This window comes from Formica exsecta, unplaced genomic scaffold (genome assembly GCF_003651465.1).
Source record: "Formica exsecta isolate Colony F162 unplaced genomic scaffold, ASM365146v1 scaffold245, whole genome shotgun sequence".
Classification (NCBI taxonomy): Eukaryota; Metazoa; Arthropoda; class Insecta; order Hymenoptera; family Formicidae; genus Formica; species Formica exsecta.
The window spans coordinates 778,225-803,368 of NW_021849727.1; the positions used below are offsets into that span (position 1 = coordinate 778,225).

Consider the following 25,144-nt stretch of genomic DNA (forward strand, 5'->3'; position numbering starts at 1 on the left):
GGAAGGTTTTTCTTTTTTGTAATTACTATAGGGGGGGGGGGATGTATGCATTTTTTGCATCACATGCGCTTTTTTCATAATTCTATTCGTAAATATTTGACAAATTTTCATTTTTTTACTTTCTATAATATTATTGAGTCATTACTACATGTAATATACTATCTTTTTTATATCGCTTCTCTATCTCTGGCATTTCTCAGCACTTCCTATGTTCCGCCAACACGTTCACCTGTCTACCGCCACCTGCCTTCTTAACCAACTACATACGGCGTACACGCGTCACAGCCGTGTATGCTCTGCTGTTAAGTATAATATTCTAAGGGACTTTAGTTCGCCTATATAGCATACGTAGTGGGGCCATGATCTTTCACCATACTACATGCTTATTCTTGGCAATACGACCACGACCGCCCGCGGTTGTGCAGTCAACGTTACGCTGTCGTTGACTACAGTCGTGAATCGAGTTGACTTGGCAGTTTCGATAAGCGGCGTTTGAATATCGTAGAAGACGCCGAAGAAAGAGATCCATCCGCCCGTTCGCGATACAGACTAAGTTCGACGAACTCTAAACGGGAGGAGCATCGGCGACGCGCGATATCATTCCCCCGTAAATGCCTCGGGATACTCTCGGAAATGTTTGCAATGTTCGCGAGCATTTCGTAAAAATACACAGCTCTCAATACAATAGTCACGTGATATTGAACCTGCCGCTTCTACTATCCGAAAGAGCGAATATATTTTACGATTACATCATTTTAAATATTTTACATCTGAGAGATATTAGTGCAAAAAGAGTTTCAAAGATATAAGTTGGAGAGATAAGATTAGAATAAAAACAAGTTTTTAATTTAGAAAACGACAAATATAAGATAAACGTTGTTTTTAATCAAACGTAATCGAAACGAGAACACAAGTCCGTGGTATTTATATCGACAACTAAAACTTCGCGAAAGATCTATGATAACGCTTGCCGATTTGCGATATAATAATTGCGATTTGTTGACATTGGACATTATTAAAAAGGATCGTTCCTCATTCAGCATGCCTGCTTTTGGTTTCTTGATGCAGACAACCGAATGTATCAACGTCGACTTATGATGTCAACCGGATATCTCAAACGGTAAGCTCTCGCTATCAATGTAATTACTTGACAATTTTATGTGTAGAAAGCATATAAAATTATATATCAATTAACGATGGTATTTGTAAACAAAATTATTTATTCTCTCTCTCTCTATCTCTCTCTTTCTCTCTTTCTCTCTATAAAGTTGATTTTATTTTTTATTTTCCCTTATCTGTGTGTCGGCTATACAGTAACGTGTATAGAGAAATAATGTCCCATGCGTTAATACTTAATATATATATATATATTATATAGGATTACAGCTCATAATAATTTATTTAAAAAATTAGTTTGGCGATGTTGAGTAAAAAAAAAATTAAATATTGATTAATTGAAAGAAAAATTAATCGGTTGAAAATATCAATCAATCAAAAAAGCTATCGGTTATTTCGAAAAACATTGTCTCTGCCTAGAACGGGTATCATTCATGCATCCGACAGTACATATATATATGCATGTGGCGTATTATAATAAGAGCGGAAGAATGATCATTCCATACCGATCAAATTGGGCGGCAATATGCCGTGGTTCAACGCAGCTGCTGCTGTCTGGCTCGGTGCATTTTAGAACAGGGTTAACAGCTGACAGCTGCGTTTTCGGCATAGCAGTTTTAATTTTTTTTTTAGCTTTACAAGTGCTTGGTTAATAATTAACAAGTGCCTGGTTAATAATTAACGATCTTAAATGAAATCGGGAAATAAGAAAAAAAAATAATAAAGTTTATACAATACGCTTCTTGTGCAAGAATATCATTTATCTTAAAATCACTGATATTGCGTTGATACGATATTTTTTTACATTCAATACTATTTTCTTTCATCTTATATATTCTCAATTAATTTTAACATAGAAAAAATAAACTGGAAAAAAATTAATTCAATTCAAAATCTAAGATAAATGGATAATATATCAAATCTTTCTCTCTCTCTCTCTCTCTTTTTCGACATTACCGTGAGGAATCCACCACTAGTATTCACTGTCTAGTATTCAAAGTGCTGCGAAACTCTCCTTTCACTTAGTCACTTTGCGACACCAGTCTTTCATTGCGCTTCCACACTAACTATACTTACGTCGATTACACAAGCATAAGTAATCGTAAGTGACCGCAGAAGTCCAAATGCAAATACAAAACGAAACATTAGTTTATAAATACTTTGCTTTACTTGAAAGAAAATATAATTATTTTAAATCTATTGCAAGTTATATATATTTCTAATGAAAAGCTTAGAGATGATAAAAGAAAATTATCTTCTCTTCTTTAAATAAATTGATTATATGTATTATTGTTTTGTATTTAAGTGATAGTCAATTAATCCAAAAAATCAGACTTGTCTGAATATAATATACACATTGAAATAAGAACAAGATCTGTCATTACGTTAATAAGATATATATTATGAATTTGCACGTAATATATGAAGAATAAAATAATATAGAATAAACAATTGATAAAAATAATATCGCTTTATGTTTTTCTAAGCTATTATATCTAGAAGTACATATATCGAATGACCATTACAAACGTGCCAGAAGAGCAGATGTAGAGCAGGGCAGGAAATTCAGAGTTTTATATGTATAATATATACATGTACAAGAGGCAGCTGATACGAACCAAATGCAGACAGATTTCGCCTTGGAAAGAAGCAAGAATGTTTTTTTTTTTTTTTTTTTGCGATGATGGTAGTAGTAGTTGATTTCTTAAAGAGATAATACATAATTAAAATTTGGAAATTATTAGATATGAGTCATATATCAAAATCATCAAACACACGCACACATAAAAATTTTGTAGATTATTGTTTTCTTCTCTAACAAAAGTATTTGCTGAAAATCTGAGCATATTTCTCTGATGGATTTAAAAATTATTTTACTTTTATATTTGCATTGATTCTTACAGAAAATCGTACATTGGAGTAGTTATTAACAAATTTGATGAAGAAGAAATATAAAAAGAAATCAAATTTTTCACATATATTGACGAAATTCTAATTATGCAAAATTTACTATGATTAAGTACTATAAAAATTTGTAAAGGAATCAGTATGCCAAGACAGAAATTAGATAGCGCACAGCCGTGAGGCAGAAGGCACAAAAGAAAGGTTGCCGATTAACGAGAGAAAAAGAGATAGATAGATAAATGGAAAGAGAAAAGGTGAAGAAGAGAGGGAGGAGAGGGAAAAAGAGAGGGAGTACGAAAGAGGGTGGGAATGAGAGAGAGAGAGACAGCGAAAAGTTTGCAGCTGCTGTATGTGACAGCTGCATACTTCCCAATATTATTCTCCGAACAGTGTTCCGTCCTATCCTTCCTCCGCATATACGCTCGATCCCTCCCATCATCTTGCCAGGTGCTCCTTGTATCGCCAGCACGCTTCGAAAAACCCTCCTTTGTCCCCTCAACAGCGCTCCGTCTGTAATGTAGAACGTGTGTGGACTCGACGAAAATCCCTACTTCTTGAAAAGAAAATTTATCCGATCGCGTGGAGAATCTCGGAGATTGCTCGCGCATATGGCAACTTCATATGCCACCTTTAGCTTCGCGATTGAGGGCAGATGCATGCGACGTAAAGTACAGACGCATCGATGAATGATCGATTGAATAATATTGTTCAATAAACATATTATATATATATAATTATTTATATATATATATTTATTTCAACATTAAAATTTTTTTATAAATTTTTTTATATAAATTTTTATTTATATATCTATCATTTTTATCAACTATCGAAATTTTGAAGCTCCGATACAAAAACATTTCCATTCTTTTACGTTTTTTCTCCTAGACTTTAATACATAAAAATACATATTTATCATTCATTTTATTTAACTTTCCTTTTGTTTGTATTAAGAAATTTAAAACTTTTAAATCCTCAATAAACAATTTAGGATCAATAGAAGGTTAAACGATCAAAAATATTAAACGACAGAATAATTGCAGCAACATCTATTACGATTTAAAGCTGAAGTGATTTAATGAGCGGCGATAGTGAACATTCAATAAGTGATTAATATGCCTAGATATTTATTCGCTCATTCAACGATTCGGCTTCGAGGCATGACACGATACGCGGTAAATCGTTTTTGCGACTATTGGAATATATCAAGATTTAGAATAATGTGGCCGGTGACCGGCCAAGAGAGCCGATTCGAGAGATATCCTGTAACCGATCATCGGTGGGGGGAAGGTCGAAGAAGGCCGTGGTTAGATCTCTAGTCTGCGCACAGTTGAATGCATGGGCATATCGCGGCATATATGTAGTTCCGGCAATGTCGTTATTCCCCTTCTCCTTATACTACTCTATAAACTTGCACTTGGCAACACGTGTCTCTCTTTTCTTGATCGGACCATCGATAAATTCCTTGTTTCTCCAAAAAAGACGTACCGAAGTCGAGAGACGAAATCGAGTTTTGTCGTACAATTTCTTCGTGTATATATGTTTTTACAAACGCTGATTAGTTTCTTGACTGATATATCATAGAAAATCATTGCAAATCGTGAAAATTATGCAAACGTTAATACATATAGATGCACGCTTTGCAGAGTCCAAATTGTTCGTCTAAATCGCTCTTCTAAAAAGAAAAAAAAAAAAATTTATTTTACATGCATATATTCTTTCATTAATGACCTGTCTTTCTTTTATCTATACTATCTTCTCAGTTACCTTGTTCTAAAATGAAAGTTTATTCTTGCGAGAGAAGATTATGGTTTAAAGATTAAAGATTTACCAATATCTTAATCTTGACTCGTTATCTTTTTACACCTCTGCAGAGATAAACCAGCTAAAAAATAAAATAAATTAAATTAGATTAAATTAAAATTTACATCAATATTGACATAACTGTGTGAATATATATCTGTGAATTACATTAAATTTTAATTTAGAAAATAAATCGCTTACTCGTAATCGATTTCGTCATTTGATATCCCGTTTCTTTTCGCGAAAAATTTTATTGAGTTATGGGATATAACAACTGATTGTAAGATATAATGAAAAACTTCATTAATGAAAATTACATTCGTGTCACGTTGTGGACCATTCTTTACCTCACGGAGTTTCTCCCGGTCGTTCCAATGGCTCTCATGGCTCGCGACCGATTCTTTCCCCTTTTTCTCCTTCTTCGCCGTCTCTTCCTCTTCCTCCTCCACCATCAGTATAACCACCACCACTACTATCATCGTCATCGTTCCCATCGACACCATGATGCTCGGTCCAGAGGAACTGCAGAACTAGTCGCAGCTCGCAGCCTGTCGCAGCCTGCGTGTTGATCTCTCGGGAAGTGCTTCTGATTTAAAGTACAGTTTGTCAGATTCTTCGATGATCGGATGCCATGTATAATTCGGCAGCTTCGATTATCACGGATGCGAAAATTTGGCTCGAGTTATAAGACTGTGCTCGAAACGGCTCCTAAAAAAAATTACAAAACTTTTTTTTTAGGAAACAATCGCAAAAAAAAAAAGATATTTGAATTTGTAAACACGCGATAAGAAGAAGGAACATAGTAACAAATCTGCCTCTCCTGATCCACAAAATTCATATTTGTGAATCGAGACATCTCGGTTTTTATTTTTACGCGAGTGACATTAGTGCATTTAACTTTGAAGATGGTGCGCGGTCTTTCGCAGTGGACCAAAACTCTGAGTTTCCCAGCGAGGGTGTCACCCCAAAGACCCGTGAAAGAATCCAAGGTTTTTCACGTAAGTCCCAGTGCTAGCCCCACGTCACCGCCCAGCCCGATCAACGACACGATGGACAAAGCGCCTATAATTACTGACGAGGTTAGATATATTTGTTTTTCTCTTTTTGTCCCGTTTTTTTTTCCCATTTTCCTTGACTTTTAATTTAATTTTTTAATGCAAAGCTAGTATTTTTAACGTAATAATATATAATTCATATTTTCGTTTTCTTATATATAATTTGAAATAGCTGACTTTAATAACGCAACAATAATAATAATCACACGTAACATTCGTCCGTTATTCCGTTATATAAAATTCCGTTTTCCCGGTCGTCATTCTGATGTCAATAGCAAGTCACGAGCGAATTTTAGGAAACAATCGCAAAAAAAAAAGATATTTGAATTTGTAAACACGCGATAAGAAGAAGGAACATAGTAGCAAATCTGCCTCTCCTGATCCACAAAATTCATATTTGTGAATCGAGACATCTCGGTTTTTATTTTTACGCGAGTGACATTAGTGCATTTAACTTTGAAGATGGTGCGCGGTCTTTCGCAGTGGACCAAAACTCTGAGTTTCCCAGCGAGGGTGTCACCCCAAAGACCCGTGAAAGAATCCAAGGTTTTTCACGTAAGTCCCAGTGCTAGCCCCACGTCACCGCCCAGCCCGATCAACGACACGATGGACAAAGCGCCTATAATTACTGACGAGGTTAGATATATTTGTTTTTCTCTTTTTGTCCCGTTTTTTTTTCCCATTTTCCTTGACTTTTAATTTAATTTTTTAATGCAAAGCTAGTATTTTTAACGTAATAATATATAATTCATATTTTCGTTTTCTTATATATAATTTGAAATAGCTGACTTTAATAACGCAACAATAATAATAATCACACGTAACATTCGTCCGTTATTCCGTTATATAAAATTCCGTTTTCCCGGTCGTCATTCTGATGTCAATAGCAAGTCACGAGCGAAAGAAAAACGAAATATTTCAATACAGCATCGGAAACGGTGATTTCGATATCGACATGATTTTCGACGGCGATAAATTTATCGCGATCCCATTGAGAAGAACTCTTGACTCCGAGATGCGTGCGCAAGAATTCCACACGCAAACGGTTTGTCTTGACAGTCGACTCGCATTTCAATATGTCGCTAGATGCTGTGCGAACTCGACAAGACACTTGGCACTTGGCCCTTCCTCGCGTCCATATGATTCGTGGAATTTCGTGCGTGAGCATGTCCGGTGCCGTCTCACTGGAATAAAATGCTAGCTGTAAGGCTCGTCGGCGGCAACGGAAGCGTGGGAATCGAGCGTAACAGATGGCCTCGACCGCTTCCGAAGTCATTCGACTTCACCTCTCTTATTGCGCATTTCTTCCCCGATTCGCACGTGCTCGTATTATCATTTCGCCGATACGAATCGGCAATTGATGCGAAATATTTAATCATATAATACGAATATATTATATGATATAGTTTATTTAATGCAATTTTCGAATTTCGAATTGTGTGACACAAACAATAAAGAAGTAATTAAATTTTCGGAGTTAACTGATATTAGCAAATACAGCATTAATCCTTAACAAAATATAAAACAAAATATAGTCTTTTAAAGCTTGAATTTTGCATTTTAATTCTTGTTCGTATAAAAAAATGAATAAATAATTAATTTTAATGCAATAATTTTTTTCTCTGCTTTTATGTTCTCAGATATTTAGATGACATTTTTGATAATTTTGATTAATTTTGATTGATGTCAGCAGTATGATGTCATTACATCAAACCCAAAATCATAATTCTTAAAATATCTACTTTTCCTGGAAGAAAGCCACGTTAAAAATTTATAAATTTTTATTGAATTCTAATCAAAGCACTTTTTTCATTAATATATAAAAATGAATAATGTAAATAAGCAAATTTATAATAAGAAGTTATTAAGAAGTAGTTTAGCGAAGATAAAGAAGAGAGGAAAGATCTCATATTTATTTCATCCCAATGAGGATTCCCAAATTAATGCATCATACCTGCTGTATCGGCTCGGAATTATATATGTATACTTTATTCAACTGCACATGCGAATTTCGAGTCCAAGTAAAAGCAAGTCACGCGCGACCTTCCATGGTTCCTCTGTTGTTTGCGCTATCCGGGAATGCGAGAAAACGCAAAATGGTTACGAGTGTGCATGCAAGTAATTATTGTGTGTAATATTATAAAAACTCGGCTTCTTTGCCCGCCTCTCTCTCTCTCTCTCTCTCTTTCTCTTTCTCTCTCTTTTCCCACGACAGCATTCTCCGGTTGGGCTACGCGCCGGAAGCGGCGCGGCTCTATGTACGTGCGTTTTTTTTCATCGTGCATTGTTCCATCGTCGCGCATTCCATGACATAAACTTCTCCATGCTCGGTGCCGTTCGTGAACGAGAACGTTACGCTCTGCGGCAACCCGCTACGAAGGGAGATAATGCGGGAACTTGATTCGTTCGTTCCGCGTTCAATACTAAAGTACCCGCATTTTATCTCAGAATTTTTGTCGTTAAAACGACATGGACAATCGTTATCTTTCGTACGATATAAATGGACGTATCTTTTATTCTGTGTGTTCAATTTACACACGATACCTTTTTTAGAATAGTTTTACATGTACGGCTGAAAAAGATTTTTCGGAAAAATATGAATCATCTCGTAAACTTTATCATGAAACGAATTTATATAAATTATTAGAGCAGGAATCTATTCGAAAAACTTTGCTATCTAACTCGGACGGTGGATATACAAAGAACTTTTCCTTAGAGAGAAAGAGAGAACTAATATTTTTTTGAATGGGAATCACACACAAAATATTTTTATTATTTATTATATAAATTGTTCATTTCAATTATTCACATTTAAAAATTCTTGCATGTCATCACTATATTTTCCTACATAAAATTAAACATTAAAAGTTATTTAGATATATAATTTAAGAAAAAGAACAAATTCATAACCGGAATAAAAAAAAATTGATAACAGAATCAGGAAAAAAATAAAAAAATTATTCGTTTCTTAAATATTTTCTCTCACAAGAAAATGTGCTGTATCACAAAATTTTTTTTTTACGTGTCTCGTAATCTTTCTCAACGCACTTTGAATGGTTAAAACAATTCGTCTTTGTTGCCCCGCTATGATATTGTTCGATTAGATTCGACCGTTTTTGAGAATGAGGAGGCGGTGGGATCAACGCACACACGTCGCGTCGTATGTTAATTTTCAACTATTTGTCAAGGCCATACGTTAAAATTCGAAAAGAGAACGTCCGGATAGAGCGCGAATTCGCAATAGCAGAATTCGTTGGAATATCCTGTCTCCAAGTCTGGACGAGAAAAAAAAAAGATTATATCTATTATAATTCATAGCCATTTGCATCATTATCAAGTCGAGCCGTATTAAAGACATTTTGATAAATAATCGGAGAGTGTTTATAATCAAACTAATACACATAGATATAAATACTCGAGTTCGTAATTTCTTTAATGTAAAACTTAAAACTGAATAATATGAAATAATGTCAAATACTATGCAACCTGAAAAAGCAATATGAATTAATCATTAATATTATAACAACATTTATCTGTCACTATACCATAGAGTTTGATTATATCGTATTTGATTCGTCAGAGCTAAAAAGAAAGAAAAAATCATATCGACCGATGACAGCATTATTGAGCGTTGAAGATTGAACATTCAACATGCTGCAAGGTGCAAAGAATAAGTGGAACGTATGAAGATCGATTGTTATCGTCTGTTATTTTACCGTAATATGTCTGTTTGTCGTATTGCCTAGCTATTCTAATACTGGGAATCTAATATAACTTGAAATGTTTTCTTTTATTCAAAAAGAGAACTTACGTAATACAGAAATTCCTGAATTTATTTATTATTATTATTAATAATTTTATCACGATCTTTCGCGTTTGTGTATTATATATATATGTGTGTATATATGTTTCCATATCTTTATATATTTCGACTTTTTTCAAAAGCAATCTGGAGGAAGAAGACAGGTTCGTCTCTTTCATTTCTTTTCTGTTATTTATATCTCGCTGCTAACGACTAGCTGGTTGCGTTAAGTTCCTCGACCTTGCCGGTCGTGCAAGTTTCTGCTTGCGAGCATCTCCGAACGTGCTCGCACACGTATTTAGAAGCCGGATGCATTTGTGTACGACAGTATATAAATGTTAGTGTCATGATTTCCTTTCCTGACCAATTTCAAGGAAACAAGTTGGGCGAATAGATCGAATGCAGGAGAAATATGAAAATGCATAAATTCATAACGACATACATATTAATATATAAATTATTGTGTCATTAGAATAATTATCAAATAGTGCAGTCGGTTAAGTCAATAGATGATGTCCCGACAATAGATACAAAGTATTCTTAGATTGCGCACCACCCACGTAGTTCTCAGCATGTGGCTGCATCTCCCACAGTGCCATACCCTGCTTTGCTATTTTCAAGAATAGGCGAACAATATAATGGCGTGTTCGGGAATAATTATTGACAATTAGGTCAGACATAGGTTTGAACGAATTGAACGGTCGATTTAAACGATTTAAAGTAAAAAAATATTTGAGTTTCAAATTCAAACAATTCATGTAATTTGAACGATATCATTTTTAAATCATTAAATATGAACAATATATATTATTGATGATAATTTGTAATAATGCATGATTTACAGCAATTTGTACGAATACGCAAGACAATAAAGTTATGCACTTCTCAATTTTACAAATTTTGATCAATTGATAATCCGGTGTTTATAATTCGAGTTATGGCATACTCGCCGACAGTTTCAAGATCTTTACAAAGGATAAAGAAACAAAAGCAAATAATATATTTCATTTGGTCTTTTTCAGACCTTCCAAGACACGGAGGCCGAAAAGGCAATAATGGGTTCAGTCGTATACTGCATACATCACAAGGATGGCTGCAAATGGTCCGATGAATTAAGGAAGCTAAAGGTAAGATTATTCAAAACAGAATTTAATATTAGAAAAAAATTTTGACAGATAGACAAATTTAAATCTCGCTTTTATCAGGCGCACTTGAATACATGTAAACATGATGCGGTTCCATGTGGCAATAAATGTGGGGCGATGATTCCTCGTGTACTTATGGAAGACCATTTGAAATATACCTGCGCCCAGCGTAGGGCTCGTTGCGACTTTTGTGCCAAAGAGTTTACTGGACATACTTTAGAGGTACAATAATTTTATCGAGCAATATTAATTTCCTACTAATTTATTTAATTATCTTCTTTATGTGAAATATGGATATTCCATTCAGCAGTTTCTTAAAAACTGTGTTACTCTTATCTTAAAAAATCATTAGTTTCAAACAGTAAAAAAAAAAAACAAAATATTTTCAGAAACACACGGGAACATGCGGCTATGAACCTCTATATTGTGAAAACAAATGCGGAATGAAGGTGCAAAGGCGACACCTCGGACAGCACAAGTTAGGAGAATGTGCCAAAAGATTGGTCGCTTGTCGTTACTGTAACAAAGAATTCGTTTTCGATACGCTTGGCGCTCATCACACGAAATGCGGTCGATTCCCTGTTGCATGCCCTCATCGTTGCGAAACCGCGGTGCTTCCTCGAGAGGATCTCGAGGTTCACTTAAAGGATCATTGCACCACGCATCTACTTTCCTGTACATTCAAGGACGCCGGTTGTCGCTTCAAGGTACCATTTTTTCTCATATTACAGCTTATATCCGCTCTATAAAAGATAAGTAAATCAAAATGAATTTAAACAGGTTTATTTCTGCAAAATAGAATGTTAAGTATTTAGAATAAGATTAATTTACAAAAATTTCAATTATCTTTTATCTTTTTACATATTTATATGCATCAGAGTGGGACTAAAATTTAATAAATTTATTGATTTTAATGATTATGATTAAAAAATTAATTAATAATTATATAATTAAAATTTTTAATCCCCATGAAATTAATCTGAGGCATTAACCGATTGTTTTTAATTACAAAAAGAATCGAGTAAAAGAAGTGTTGTATATAATTGTGATTTATTCAATCAATTAATAAATGTTAATCAACTACTATCAGTTAAAAAATAATTATCGATTATTAATCGTTAGTTTGTAGTCAAAATATGATTAAATTTATATATTGATATTAAAAATTTTGTTTTTTATAGGGAAATAGATTTTCGCTTGATAAACATCTAGAAGAATCCGCAAAAATGCATCTAAGTCTCATGTGTAGTCTCGTAACGAAGCAGCAACATCAAATAACCAGTCTAAAGTCAGCGATCAGTAAACTATCATTGAATTATACGGGCACACTTATATGGAAGATTACGGACTATGCCACAAAGATGTCAGAAGCGAAAGCGAAGGAAGGAATGGAGCTTGTTAGTCCACCTTTTTATACTAGTCAATATGGATATAAATTACAAGTATGTGGAATATTATATAAACAATCATTATATACCTATTCATTATTTTCCACGATTTAAAATCTTTAAAATAACATAGAGATTTTTAATTTGTTCATTTTATGAACTTTTTTTAGTCTTAATAAATGTCTTTCGCGCGTTTGTGTATTGTTTATAGCTAAGACTAGGAAATTACAAAATATATCGAGTGTCAGTTTACTAAAAGAACTTTTCGATCGTACAGGCCTCGATTTTTTTAAACGGAAACGGGACCGGAGAAGGCAGCCACATCTCGATATATATAAAAATCCTGCCCGGTGAGTACGACGCGCTTCTACGATGGCCGTTCTCGCACAGCGTATCATTCACGATGTTCGATCAGACAGTCATTGCGGAGAAGGCCTGCAACATTGTGGAAAGTTTCATACCTGACCCGACGTGGAAGAACTTTCAACGGCCAAGTCGCGAGCCAGATTCTCTCGGTTTTGGCTTCCCAAGGTTCGTGTCCCATGAGATGGTGAAGAAGCGACACTTCGTCAAAGATGACACCATGTTTATTCGAGTTAAAGTGGATCCTAGTAAAATCGTAGCGGTTTAAAAAATGCGTAAACACGATGATTCTACTAAACCATTACGTTTATGATTACGAACTTCAATGTGATATTTCCGAGTACTCGCTTGAGCAAGGCATACAGTACTTATATTGCTTTAAATTATGTGGCAATAATGCAAATTAAACCCTCGAATGAAAACGCAAATATAGGCGGGAATTGTGCCGCCTATCTACGTCATGACAATTTTGTTTCGTTTGTTTAGACATATTACTACAAATATTGCTGATATAAATATAGAATTAATAACTTATTGACACTGCCAAACACGATGCATCAAAATGTATTTACTTTCTCGATTTCTTAATTTTTTCTTTCATTTTTTAAATTTATTACTGTATAATCACTTTCTGTGTTGTATAATTTAAGTATACTAAATGTTAACTCTCGGACAGAATGGATGCGAGCGTGAAAGCCGCGTGCACGATGGAGGCTGGGTTTATTTTGACTCATAACAAAATTTGTTTTGTACGTGCATATCCCAGATTAAAATTTTATATATATATATACACTACACTTGTATATGACAAAACAAAAAATATATTTTTAAAATAAAAATTGATATTTTTGGATAATGCACACAAAATATTTGTTTCCAGCTAAATGTATATTTAATTCTTTTTTTTTCACGAATTTTTTAAAACATTTTGAAAATATGGATTACATAAGTAACCTGGCATCCGCAGACGAAAGGTTAATATATGTTATTAGCTTTATCATTATTCTATGATAGCTTGCGATTATATTTGCTATCTTCCTAATGATCTGTCGTATTTATATTTATAAGATTATATCTTTTTTCACATTTTTAAAATATTTAATGAGTGAGCGAAAATCTTCGATTTTTCGAGTGGCCTTATAATCGCGACTGAGTTATTCTTAGGGAACAAAAATCAAAGATTATTAAGAAACTTTGTATGTACTATAAGTTTAAAAAATGTAAATATAAGTGTGGAATGCCATACAATAATGGACAATGAATTAAAGTAATTGAGATAGATTGACCAATGTAAATATGCACTTCTTATATATAGTGATAATGAGAAATGTGATCGAGATATGCTATAGTAAACATATGTAATGACTTAAAAGTAAATCGGTTAATAAACTTGTTATATAATATTCATCTGCAAAATATTTTCTTATTTTTATATGTAAATTCAATATATGTATATATAAAGGATTCAAGGGAAGAACATATGGTTGATTTCAAATATCGAACAGTATATATCCAAAGAGAACTTTTTCATGACATGATAAAATATATGAAATAAATAAGATTTTTTAATTGTAAATCAATAAAGTGTAAAAATTCTAAAAATATTCACATTTCTACTGACAATATAATAATGGTATTATTAAATAATTTCATATTTACTTTTTCCTGTTACATACTTCCACTGTATTGGGAATTAGTTTCTCCTGTATTTGCCTGCAAAAAATAAAAATAAAATTATTATTTGAAATGACAATATTATGATATAATTATTATGTCAATAATGTCATATATAACACTAATAAAGCTAATAAATAAAAAATCTACTTACAGATTGTATCCGTAACATTTGATCTAATGAATGTGGCAGCAATGGACGTATACTATTAATTTCCATCGCAGTAAGATGATCCAGTCTTGCATGCACTCCTTCACTCTTCACAAAAGCATCAACAGATGTCCGCAATTTAGACATTCTTATATCCCATATGTCCTACAGCAATGCAAATTATGATTTTTTATCTAAATTTTCATTCTCTGTGCAGATGCTTATTGTATTTAGTCAGCTTTATCTACCTTTACAGATGTCCTTATACAATCTGCATCAGGTATATCATCGTTTGCCACGTTTAGTAAGATTTGACTCTCATCTATATAATGATTACTCGGCATCTCCGTAAACAACCTAATGGATAAAATTTTTCATAAATAAATGAGTCAACGTCAAAAGCATAAGATTATTGATCAACAGAAAAATTTGATATCAGTAAGCAACGAATTTTGGGAAATTGTTCACATACTTGGACATCTTTTCCATCTCCTTCCTCTCACTTAGACTTTCGATATCCATCCATTCTTGGCCAATTATACGACACTTCTGTTTCTGTTTGAGACATACAGCAAGCCAAATTGGCACTTTGACAGGTAGACCGGCGCGAAACGGTCCAACTGAGCCCGAGATCAGATAAATCATGTCCAAATTGAAATTCGGCACTATGTTGACCAATTGCTTCTCGCCAAGGAACTCTGCGTTACTCGGATCCATGTTTCGTTAAAACTTTAATTCACTTTAATCATCTTTTTGCTGTCTATATGTTTAGAACCATTTCGTTTGACGTTCTCCAATATGTTCCGGTCGATTCTAACCTGTTGAATCGTTCTGGACTCTTTCTTCTTTCTTTATGAATTTCCCTCCATAAAGATGGTTTTACATGGCAGCATCGGGCGTCTGCGGTCTGCACAGAAAATTACCCAGAATTTTATTTATTTTATTTATTTCCTTATTTATTATATATTTTCCTTATTAATTTTATTTATTTCTTTATTTCTTTATTTTTTTTATTTATTTCCTTTTTTTCTTTTTATTTATTTCTAGGGAGGTGAACGTAGGAGTGGGGATACCCATATATTACGTTCATCGAATGTAAATGAGATATTAGGAAAATATATTTTACAAAGAGGTAGGTAATATGCAGTTCACAATCAGTAATACGTGTCTTTCAATACGCTCGAAAATTCGTCTGAGTTAATAGGAGAATATATTTTGCGAAGAAGTCGTGTAGTATAATGCAGTTCACGAGCGGTAATGTGTCTTAAAACGCTCGAAAATTCGTTTCCGAATTACTAGGAGAATATATTTCGCGAAGAGGTATGCGAAGAAGTTCGCGCAAGAGGTGGTGGGGATTGGATTCGTGGGAGGGCGTGACCGATGGCTAATATATACGTAAAGTATTTCGCACTGATTGGTTGAATCGCGCGGCCGTTAAAAATGGAGTGCATTTATGGCCCACCCATCCAACCAATCAGCACGAAGTATATATTAGCCATCGGTCACGCTCTCTTACGGATCCAGTTCTCTCTACCTCTTGCGCCGAGTAGCGCATACCTCTTCGCGAAATATATTCTCCTAGTAATTCAGAAATGAATTTTCGAGCGCTTTAGACACATTACCCCGCTTGTGAACGCCATTACCGCGCGAAATACATTCTCCTACAAACTCAACGCGAATTTTCGAGGATATTTAAAGACACAAAATTAATACTCGTGATCTGCATTACTTCTAGCATATCTCTTTACGAAATATATTCTCCTAATATCTCATTAATATTCATACGGTGAGCGTAACAAATAAATATCCCACTTCTACGTTCCGTTGTCGAGAGCAATGTGTAATACATATATTATTATTATTATATTTCGCATTTTCATCGCGAAAAATAGTCGTATGAATTAATAAGTTATAAGAATTCGGGATGTAACAATAAATATCGAACAACATATATGTAGATTATACATGTGAAGATTTTATGACATCGATTTTATTTGCGATCTTGCAATACACAATGTGCCTATATGTATTAGGATCTCACATACGTTTTATCACACATACATTATTGATATAGTATAGATGATGATGCATTTCAAAATTTAATGGAACGTACGACTTACCATAGAAATGTTCTCATAGAGATCTTACTGAGCATACAGATCAATAGATGGACCTATTAATTACTTAATTAAATTGCAATTTTTATTAACGACAAAAGACTGCTAAAAAAAATGTATATTTAAAGCTCTTGAGAACACAAACGTATTTAATGGACAGAACAAAACTCATTAAGAACTAAAACAATTTTTTCTATACCAAAAAATTTAATTAAATCGCTTATCTTTATAAAATTTTAATTATGCCTCTCTCGAATAAAATTTGGTGTCAAGTTTTGTTATCTATTCGGATTTCAAAATATATTTTGCCAATTTATTATTTTTTAATAACCAAAACAACTAAGAATAATTTTTTATATCTCGATATTTTTATTATCACATACACACAAGTTTTAAAAAATTGTTAATATCACCACGTTCACCAAATGTGCCTATAAACTAAATATTTTTATAGAAGATGTGAAAGTGCAAGAGAAAAAAAAAGAGAAATTGCATGATAATCTAGTTATGCAAACAATATAATACGCAAATATTGTACAAACATCGTGTAAAGTTTTCTACTTCGAGAATATGTAGACATGAATAAATATCATAATCACACGCATATTGTTCTATTTTGTACAATATTAAGTATATTGTTCTTCTCAGTATATCTATTAATTCTGCAATGCTTTGTGAATTCCGCGCACGATACATTATCATCCTTGCTCTAAGATAATCAAACATTCTAGAACACATCCTAAGATGATATTTTCATAAATTTTTAAATATCTATTCTAGTTTATTTTAATTTTTTATTTACAATACATGATTTAAAAAATTATAGATGTATCACATTTATCACTTTGTTTAGGTGTAGACCGAGTATCACTGTTATTTTATTTAAACATAATTTATTTTAATGTAAACTTACATATATAACATATGGCACTTTTAGTGAAACAATGATTAAAATAGAAAATGATAATAATAAAATAATTTGATAAAAAGATTAATGGTGACAAAAATAAAAAACGGAAAGGTCCTATCCTTTGTCATCTCTCTCTCTTTTTAAAGCTTTCAAGTATCTCACAGTTTACTTTATATCTTTCGATTACCTCGTCTGTTATATCAATTCTATCTCGAGATTTCTCTAGAACCAGAAGATAATCGGGGAGCGGCGTGACTTAACACATCGACCTCGATCATAAAAATCGATGCGGGCGGCGTTTCCTCGATTCGGTCTTCCTGTGCGGGCAAGAGGGGCAATAGCGATTTATACGTTTGCAGTTCCATCGAGGGTGAGATCCCGCGGACGCTCGCGTCACCCTCGCTGGCCACCTCTTCCTCGCTCAATCGCTCATTCGACGGTGGAGAATTATTAATTGCGACCGTAATTTCGTTCATGATGTTGCTATCAACAACATTTTGACGTGTCTCTTTTTCTTGCATAGATAACACGCGCCTTTCGGAACGTGTGCTGCCTGTCCTCTTATTGTCAAGTACCTGCAAATGTCCAATAGAGATAGACTGTAGATTGAAACATAAGTTGAATTGAATGAGGTAAATGTTACGTGGAATGTAATTATGTAATTTAATTATCCTGATTATATTACTTGTTAATGTAGAGAGTTTTGAATCTATTTTGCTATTAATCTCAATCTTATATGAATATTTTATTTATGTAAGTACATTAATATTCGAAGTCACATGTATAAAATATATTTTAATAAATTAAAATAAGAGATTTTTTCTCTTTTAAAATTTATTGCAACTATAAAACATAAGGGTTATAATTTTTAAGACAATATAAATTGTATAAATTATATACATATTATACATTACATACATATATAGTACATTAAATTTGATGGAAAAACGTAATAGTTTTATACTAATAATAAGTTGTATGTTTTATGTTAAGTTGCGGTTGTTTATTCTTTAGAGAGCTATATTATAAGTTATGACAATGTTTTAACCGCGAAATACTAGCGCATCTATTGTGGCATGCATGTTATTTCAAACATATAGAACATTTATTTATACAAAAAATAATTTAACTTTTAATCAAAGTAAATAATTTCACATACATACTCACATGCAGTGCTACAGAAATACTCTCCAATGCTGCTTTATTATCTAATATTTATCTAAAATCTAAAATATCCTTAAGTTTAAAATAAAAAAAATTAATTTTCTCTCTTTCATTTTCTTTGTTTAAAAAAATAAGATATGCTAAAGTGAGAATTTTTCTTCCTATTTCACACTTTACATACAACTAAATATACGGTCGAATAGACAGATTTACGCACCTGACGTAACATACTCGATCTTTGACTCCTTGACTGAGGAAAATCGCTAAGCCGCTGAGCCTGAAGCTGCCTCTGCGAACCGACGAGGGATCCGCGATCGTTGATTACGCTGATTACGCTCGATTTGACGTCGCTGTGCGGGAAAAGCAGTCGCCAGACGAAATTCTTGAGGGCGATGCGAAAATCCTTGAGATGATAGGCGTAGAGAAGCGGATTGCCGACCGAATTGATGTGCGAGAGGATGATGCAGAAATTCATTAGGAGATCGTTCACCTCGCATTTGGGGCAGAAAGCCTTTACGCAGTTTATCGTGTACAGAGGAAACCAGCAGACGATGAAGAAGAGGACGATACGCGAGAGATTCTGCGTAGCCTTGACCTCCCGTTTGCGCGCCGCGCCGAGCACACGCAGCATCGTCCCCGTAGTTTGATGGCTCCCGCCGAGACGTAGACCTCCGAGACGGCGAAAGGCACCACCTCCGCTGGAGTCCACCGTGATGATTTGCTGTAGCTACAACCGTCGTACCCGTTACACTTCTTAGCTATTTCCCCGTATCGCTGTTTGCCGTGTCGGCATTCAGTCTCTTTTGTGTGACTGACCTGCTTTACGATCACCCGATATATATGGGCGTAGAACGCAGCAATTAGCAAGGCGGGAAAGATTATTGTGGCAAAGTATAGGAACACGAGGTAGTCGTAATCCATAACTTTCGTGAAAATACATCTGTGATCGCTCGTTTCGCCGGCATTCCATCCGAACAAAGGCAGGAACCCTACTAAAGTGCCCGCTATCCAACATACGCATATTATACCTGAAAGCAAGCATTTTTTTCTGTTAATCATTTGCTAATCGGTTTATTTTTTTCTCGTTTATTTGTCATCAATGAACTGAGACATGTCTCGTCATCGTCATCGTCGCGTGCGTGCGTACGTGCGTGCGCGCGTGCGCGTATGCCGCGCTCACGTTTGACAAACGAATTCGTCGGAACGTGACGTCACGCAATTTAGAACGGATATGGCACGAATTACAAATTACGCACAATGTCGTGTAATTATTGGCTTGCCGTATTTGTATCCTTACATCCGAACATGTAATTTAGAAAGTGAGATTAGAGTACTATACTATATAGCTATCAAGCCTTCTTGTCTCTTTCATTAACATCACTGTATTAGTTAATAACGTATCTAAAGATCTAATTTAAAGCTTCCTTTGTAACTCATCCTTAACTAAACAAGTCTGTAATTGAACGGTTAAGCTATTACATAGATGTCTAAACCATAATTCTTATTATTAGAATTGGTCCAAAATCATATTTGTCACATCGCGCTTTCATTGTAAATGTATGTGTTCAATGAAACATTAAAAATTGTATTTGAATATATATATATATATAGTAGTTAGGATTGATTTTATTGACGTCACTTAAAATAAACTTAGAGATCAAAAATAATTTTTCTCTGTTCGTGTATTATATTAGATACAACTATAATCTATAAATAAATATAATATTTTTTTGTCAGCAATGACTTATTTCATTCAAAATATCGGCAATCTTGATTACTTGAAAATAAATTTTTTTTTTATAATAAAAAACGAAAAGAAATCAATTCACGTAATTACGTAATCGTTATGCCGTGGTCGTGTTTCTATCGTTCCTCGTGGGAGTGGAAGAACGATGCCTCGGATCGTCTGCCATTACTCTCATGACACGAGCGTCCGATATCAGATATCAAATTAATAACGTTAGAGCTGTGAACGGAAGGGTGGTCCCTCACCTATGGCAGTTTTGGTGCGTACAGTGCGCGAATATCCCATTGGATGCAGTATCGCCCAGTAACGATCAATGGACACTGCCACCAAGCAAAAAATGCTGATGGTGCAGAGAACGATGAGGACCGATACGGTGAACAGGCAGGCATGTAAATTCGTCGGTAGACCGATGCTCGCGAGGATCGCGAACGGGATTGCAAACAGACCGACGAGAAGATCGGCCGCTGCTAGCGAGATGATATAATAATTGGTACGTCTGCGTAGCTTTCGTTCTTTGCCGAATACGATGATCACCAGGCCGTTGCCGAGGACGGCACAGATCGCCACTAGAATCTCGCAGACGGTGTACGGCAGGTTCAGTTTTGCGTCCACCGACGACGCATTCCTTGGGTTCAAATGATCCAAATAATCGAATATTGAGTCAGTTGTATTTGACGCGAATCCCATCGCAATTATCACTGTTGGACAAAATGATGGTTTTATTGGCGTCGTCGAGGATACAGGTGGACGATTCTCGTTGTTACCTTTCGATCTTGAAGCATGATACTGTAGTATCACGCGGTATATAAAGTCAACCGGTGCAATTGTGATGTTGACTCATAAATGCGACATCGCGATATTTTTGAGAAAGACAAGCAATAGTCATTGCTTCTTCAAGAGAATTTTTAATATCCCTTAGATATTTAATAATAATTATTTTCTTTCTTTTCTTAACTCTCGGACGGTTGTATTCTGAAGCTAGCTCGCTGTATCTATGTCGAAAGAATAACTGTATGTGTATGTATTTATAATTTTCTTTACATATATACGTAAATTTCTATTCGTTATTTACAAACACATACACACACTATTTTTATGTTTAGATTTGTAAATTCTATTTTTTGTTGAATATAAAATTAGTTCACTCGATGGAAATCGTTCAGAATCATAGATTTCATCATCAACGCCAGAAAAAAAAAAGATGGTGTTAATTTATCACTCACGCGCTTGTTCCAGAATTAACGATTCTTCAGCGATTACTCATCGAAAAAATATTTTAGTTATCTCTATAAATATCGATCTTTGAAAAAATAGAAATGTTGCGCTATCAATCCCATGCATGAAATTTACACGTGACTTCTGCACATCACTATATATGTATATATGTGGTTCACCTTTCCTTGTTTTATGAACGGTTCGTCAATTTTCGCAGCTCTCTTTCCAATATTTTTGATAATTAATATTCTTAAATTCTTTTTCGGCCTTATAATTTCTTGTGATCTACACGCGCATCAGAAAAGATGGATGAGCGATCGATCGGTCGCTTATTCGTCTCGCGTGATATGCTAACGGACGTCGTGCTTCCCGTCCATTTACTTAGGAAGAACAGCGAAATCGAGTTACGTGAGCGCGTAAGATGGATTTCCGCGCGATAACATCTAATGGAGCTGTATTTTGTGTCACGCGAATTTGTAGATACACCATCATGTCGCTACGAAGCAAAGCGAGGAAGTCGTCTTCATATTCATGCTTTACATCACATTTCTTCTCACGATCAATCACGTGTTATTTTTATTATTCATTATTTCCCGCGGTAGCTCGATTTTCAGAGCGATAAGAACTGTATTACACCAAGCAGACGAAGAGACACGAATTAAAATGTATTATCACCAATCATATCTCGAAATCATGCGTGCCAAAATTCTATTATCGATTGCGAATTCGATCTTTGTTACAATATTAATTTGCGTTCTTCTCGCGTCATTCGTATACATTATTAAAAGAGCGGGAAAAGTTGCTGCGTAAAATCTGCCAGTTCTCGATAAGAGAGTCGATCGATTGGCTAAATATTTATGTAAATTCTATCATATTATGGTCAATATATATATATTTTTTTATACGTGGTATTAATTAATTCGATACACACAATGTTCTTTCTCCGTAATACGCGAACCGTAAAGCTGAAGCGAACGCGTCCGCCTTCGCAACCCTGTGGCGTGTGACTGAGGTGTTTCTTGTGATAGAAAACACGAGGAAGTGGAGGTGGAATCTCTAGCCCGTGTTCTCTTGCTCGTGTTTTTCTCTCCGTCTTCGTTATCAAAACGTCAAGGGAAGACTTATTCGACGCGTTCCATATGTTACATTCAACCACGTGGTCGTGTAATATCGATATACTGCGGACAGATGTGATAAGTTTATCAAATTTAACATGGGTTCTGCCATAACTTAAATATCAGTTTCTCGCTTGTAGCAGATATGTTCGTGTCAAATGCATTTTCCAATGTTTTCTTCTATACTTTACTTCTTATTCTTCTAGAAGCTATATTCTTTACTGCTATCCTTGTCTCCGAAATTGCAAAATAACAAATCTATTCTATGTCACATATAACTTGATTATAATCAAAATAAAAACTATACTTGATAGAAATGTGCGTGTGAAACTATTGGTATAAAATTGCATTTGATCTTGCTTCTCATGTCTCACTTAATACTTTATGTAAATTACATTCGCGTGCGCGATATCAAAATAAGATGAGATTAAAACAACTGCATGCTAAATGAATGGCTGCAATATCACAGGCAGGAGTAGGGCGCAATCGAACATTTCTTTGTTTATTAGGTAGTAAGATTAATTATATCTTCAGTGTTATATAGAGAAAAACGTGAACTATGTTGATAGTTCTTTGTAACAATCAGCACAATATGGTCTGCACGAAAAAAAATATTCTATATCTGACGTAAGTCATTACTCTTGCTTATGACTATGCAATTGTATTTGCATAAAAGCCTGAGCGACAGATAACAACAAGGAAAATCAACAGGGTTGTTTATAATAGAACAAAATACTTACAATTAGATAAAAAAATTGATTTTTTGTCCGAGTCTTTTCATCCTGCCTCATAACAAACATATTTCATATAAGAAATTTAACTATAGCTATATATCTTATAAGATATAATACTTTTTTAATACCGTGTGTATTAATTTTAATTTTGTAGATCGATTTGGAATCGAGAATGGGGATATGGTATTTAAACATATCACGCGTAAATAAATGCACTCAAACATTGTTGTGCACTCAAACACTCTTACATATATAAGTAAAGTCCGTAAATATGTTTAAACGAGCAGAAGTTTAACGAAGCAGGAACAAAAAGCGCGTGGAAAGTAACGCGAGCTTTACTTACTGCGGAAGTGATAAAGATGTTTTACTAGGAAAGACGCGTACAAAAGAGAGAGAGAAAAAGTCAGAAAGTAATATAAAGACGCACGGATCACCCGCGCGGTTGCGATATCTAAAAAGATCTAATTAAAAACCATCCTCTACAGATGCACAAAGTTTACGCGGTGTCATGTTTCCTAGCCGCATGCTTTATTTTTATTACAGGCCGCGCGTGACGTGAAATTGTACAAATTAACACATAACACGCTATTTTCTTATATTTTTTGTGTTAAAGAGATAGTTATACTTTTTACGTCCCCTTTGTGTAGACAGGATATAAATATACCCACAGGAAAAAAGATCCATATATAATCAAATATAAATATAAATATATATATAAACTTTAAATTCCATTTAAAAAAACGATACAAAAAAGTCATTACTCTTGCTTATGACTATGCAATTGTATTTGCATAAAAGCCTGAGCGACAGATAACAACAAGGAAAATCAACAGGGTTGTTTATAATAGAACAAAATACTTACAATTAGATAAAAAAATTGATTTTTTGTCCGAGTCTTTTCATCCTGCCTCATAACAAACATATTTCATATAAGAAATTTAACTATAGCTATATATCTTATAAGATATAATACTTTTTTAATACCGTGTGTAAAATTATTTCCGAATATCAAAAACGTATAGAGATTATATTAATTTCTTTTTGCAGATATCGCGAGCGATATTTCTCGACAATCGATGATAAAGAGAGAAGCGCGACGAGAGCTTAATATAAAATATGTAGAATATAGTAATCTTTCGAGCATCGTCGAATATAAAAGTAATTTATCATTCGATTTCATAGGATCCTTGTGAACTAAAATTATTTCTGTGTAAAACAGTTAAAGACGACGGTCATCGACCGTAATTAGTATTAGCAAATCATGTGTGCGTAATGATGGTTCGGGAGCGCGAGATATCATTTGATGGGACGCGAACCGAACATTTGATATCGCCCGACATTATTAGACATCGATATGACAGAGGAGAGGAGAAATATAAGGGTAGAATTAAATGTCAAGGTTAACCGGATAAATTAGTCTACACATTTGTCACTCTCTCTTTCGTGAACGAAACGTTTCTCGTATATGCATACCAATACGAGCGCACGAATACACGTACATATAGATATGTGAAGTACAATATTTGAAGTACAATATCATGTCTTCTCTCTCTCTAGTACAATATTTGAAGTACAATATTTGAAGTACAATATTTGAAGTACAATATTTGAAGTACAATATTTGAAGTACAATATTTGAAGTACAATATTTGAAGTACAATATTTGAAGTACAATATTTGAAGTACAATATTTGAAGTACAATATTTGAAGTACAATATCATGTCTTCTCTCTCTCTTTC

At 34.2% G+C, this 25,144-nt stretch overlaps 3 protein-coding genes and 1 long non-coding RNA gene across 9 annotated transcripts in view; 1 reads left to right on the plus strand and 3 right to left on the minus strand.

The window, feature by feature from the left end:
• Nucleotides 1-13,978, plus strand: part of LOC115236160 (TNF receptor-associated factor 4) — a 15,169-nt gene extending 1,191 nt beyond the window's left edge. The window contains exons 2-7 of one of the 3 annotated variants that reach the window (XM_029808420.1): nt 201-1,120; nt 10,704-10,808; nt 10,887-11,048; nt 11,216-11,533; nt 12,008-12,268; nt 12,492-13,978. In XM_029808420.1, coding sequence (XP_029664280.1) covers nt 10,737-10,808; nt 10,887-11,048; nt 11,216-11,533; nt 12,008-12,268; nt 12,492-12,845 — 1,167 coding nt within the window. In that variant the 5' untranslated portion in view covers nt 201-1,120; nt 10,704-10,736 and the 3' untranslated portion in view covers nt 12,846-13,978. Of the gene's footprint in view, nt 1-142; nt 1,121-6,259; nt 6,516-10,703; nt 10,809-10,886; nt 11,049-11,215; nt 11,534-12,007; nt 12,269-12,491 lie in introns of those variants that run through there. The other 2 variants (XM_029808419.1, XM_029808418.1) reach the window with 2 other exon arrangements.
• LOC115236164 lies at nt 2,776-5,935 on the minus strand. Its single transcript, XR_003884145.1, has 3 exons — nt 5,172-5,935; nt 4,789-4,906; nt 2,776-4,696 (listed from the first exon to the last, which is right to left on the minus strand). It is a non-coding gene; the product is annotated as an uncharacterized LOC115236164 (long non-coding RNA).
• On the minus strand, nt 11,323-15,338 carry LOC115236163 (probable DNA replication complex GINS protein PSF2). Of its 3 annotated transcripts, none has more exons than XM_029808426.1 (5): nt 14,875-15,338; nt 14,651-14,759; nt 14,406-14,567; nt 14,237-14,290; nt 11,323-11,569 (listed from the first exon to the last, which is right to left on the minus strand). In XM_029808426.1, the coding sequence occupies exons 1-4, from the start codon at nt 15,117-15,119 to the stop codon at nt 14,246-14,248; spliced, it is 561 nt and encodes a 186-aa protein (XP_029664286.1). In that variant the 5' UTR covers nt 15,120-15,338; the 3' UTR covers nt 11,323-11,569; nt 14,237-14,245. The 3 variants fall into 3 exon arrangements, with proteins under 3 accessions (XP_029664286.1, XP_029664285.1, XP_029664284.1); XM_029808425.1 differs by lacking the exon at nt 11,323-11,569 and adding an exon at nt 12,225-12,822; XM_029808424.1 differs by lacking the exon at nt 11,323-11,569 and having other exon boundaries at nt 13,654-14,290; nt 14,875-15,334.
• Nucleotides 15,339-17,514: 2,176 nt separating this feature from the next.
• LOC115236165 (adenosine receptor A2b-like) lies at nt 17,515-23,506 on the minus strand. Of its 2 annotated transcripts, none has more exons than XM_029808428.1 (5): nt 21,105-23,506; nt 20,586-21,038; nt 19,410-19,621; nt 18,811-19,314; nt 17,515-18,004 (listed from the first exon to the last, which is right to left on the minus strand). In XM_029808428.1, the coding sequence occupies exons 2-5, from the start codon at nt 21,025-21,027 to the stop codon at nt 17,636-17,638; spliced, it is 1,527 nt and encodes a 508-aa protein (XP_029664288.1). In that variant the 5' UTR covers nt 21,028-21,038; nt 21,105-23,506; the 3' UTR covers nt 17,515-17,635. The 2 variants fall into 2 exon arrangements, with proteins under 2 accessions (XP_029664288.1, XP_029664287.1); XM_029808427.1 differs by having other exon boundaries at nt 18,811-19,320.
• Between the last annotated feature and the right edge of the window lie 1,638 nt (nt 23,507-25,144).

Excerpts from the sequence above, each read along its gene's own strand:
- LOC115236163 (XM_029808426.1), bottom strand. The coding sequence starts at position 15,119 with ATGGATCCGAGTAACGCAGAGTTCCTTGGCGAGAAGCAATTGGTCAAC. Across the intron at positions 14,568-14,650 it reads GTATAAGGACATCTGTAAAG|GACATATGGGATATAAGAAT; the intron begins GTAGATAAAGCT and ends GCATTGCTGTAG. Across the intron at positions 14,291-14,405 it reads AAATGTTACGGATACAATCT|GCAAATACAGGAGAAACTAA; the intron begins GTAAGTAGATTT and ends TATTTTTTGCAG.
- LOC115236165 (XM_029808427.1), bottom strand. The coding sequence starts at position 21,027 with ATGGGATTCGCGTCAAATACAACTGACTCAATATTCGATTATTTGGAT. Across the intron at positions 19,321-19,409 it reads ATCGGGTGATCGTAAAGCAG|CTACAGCAAATCATCACGGT; the intron begins GTCAGTCACACA and ends CGACGGTTGTAG. Across the intron at positions 18,005-18,810 it reads GATCGAGTATGTTACGTCAG|GTACTTGACAATAAGAGGAC; the intron begins GTGCGTAAATCT and ends GGACATTTGCAG.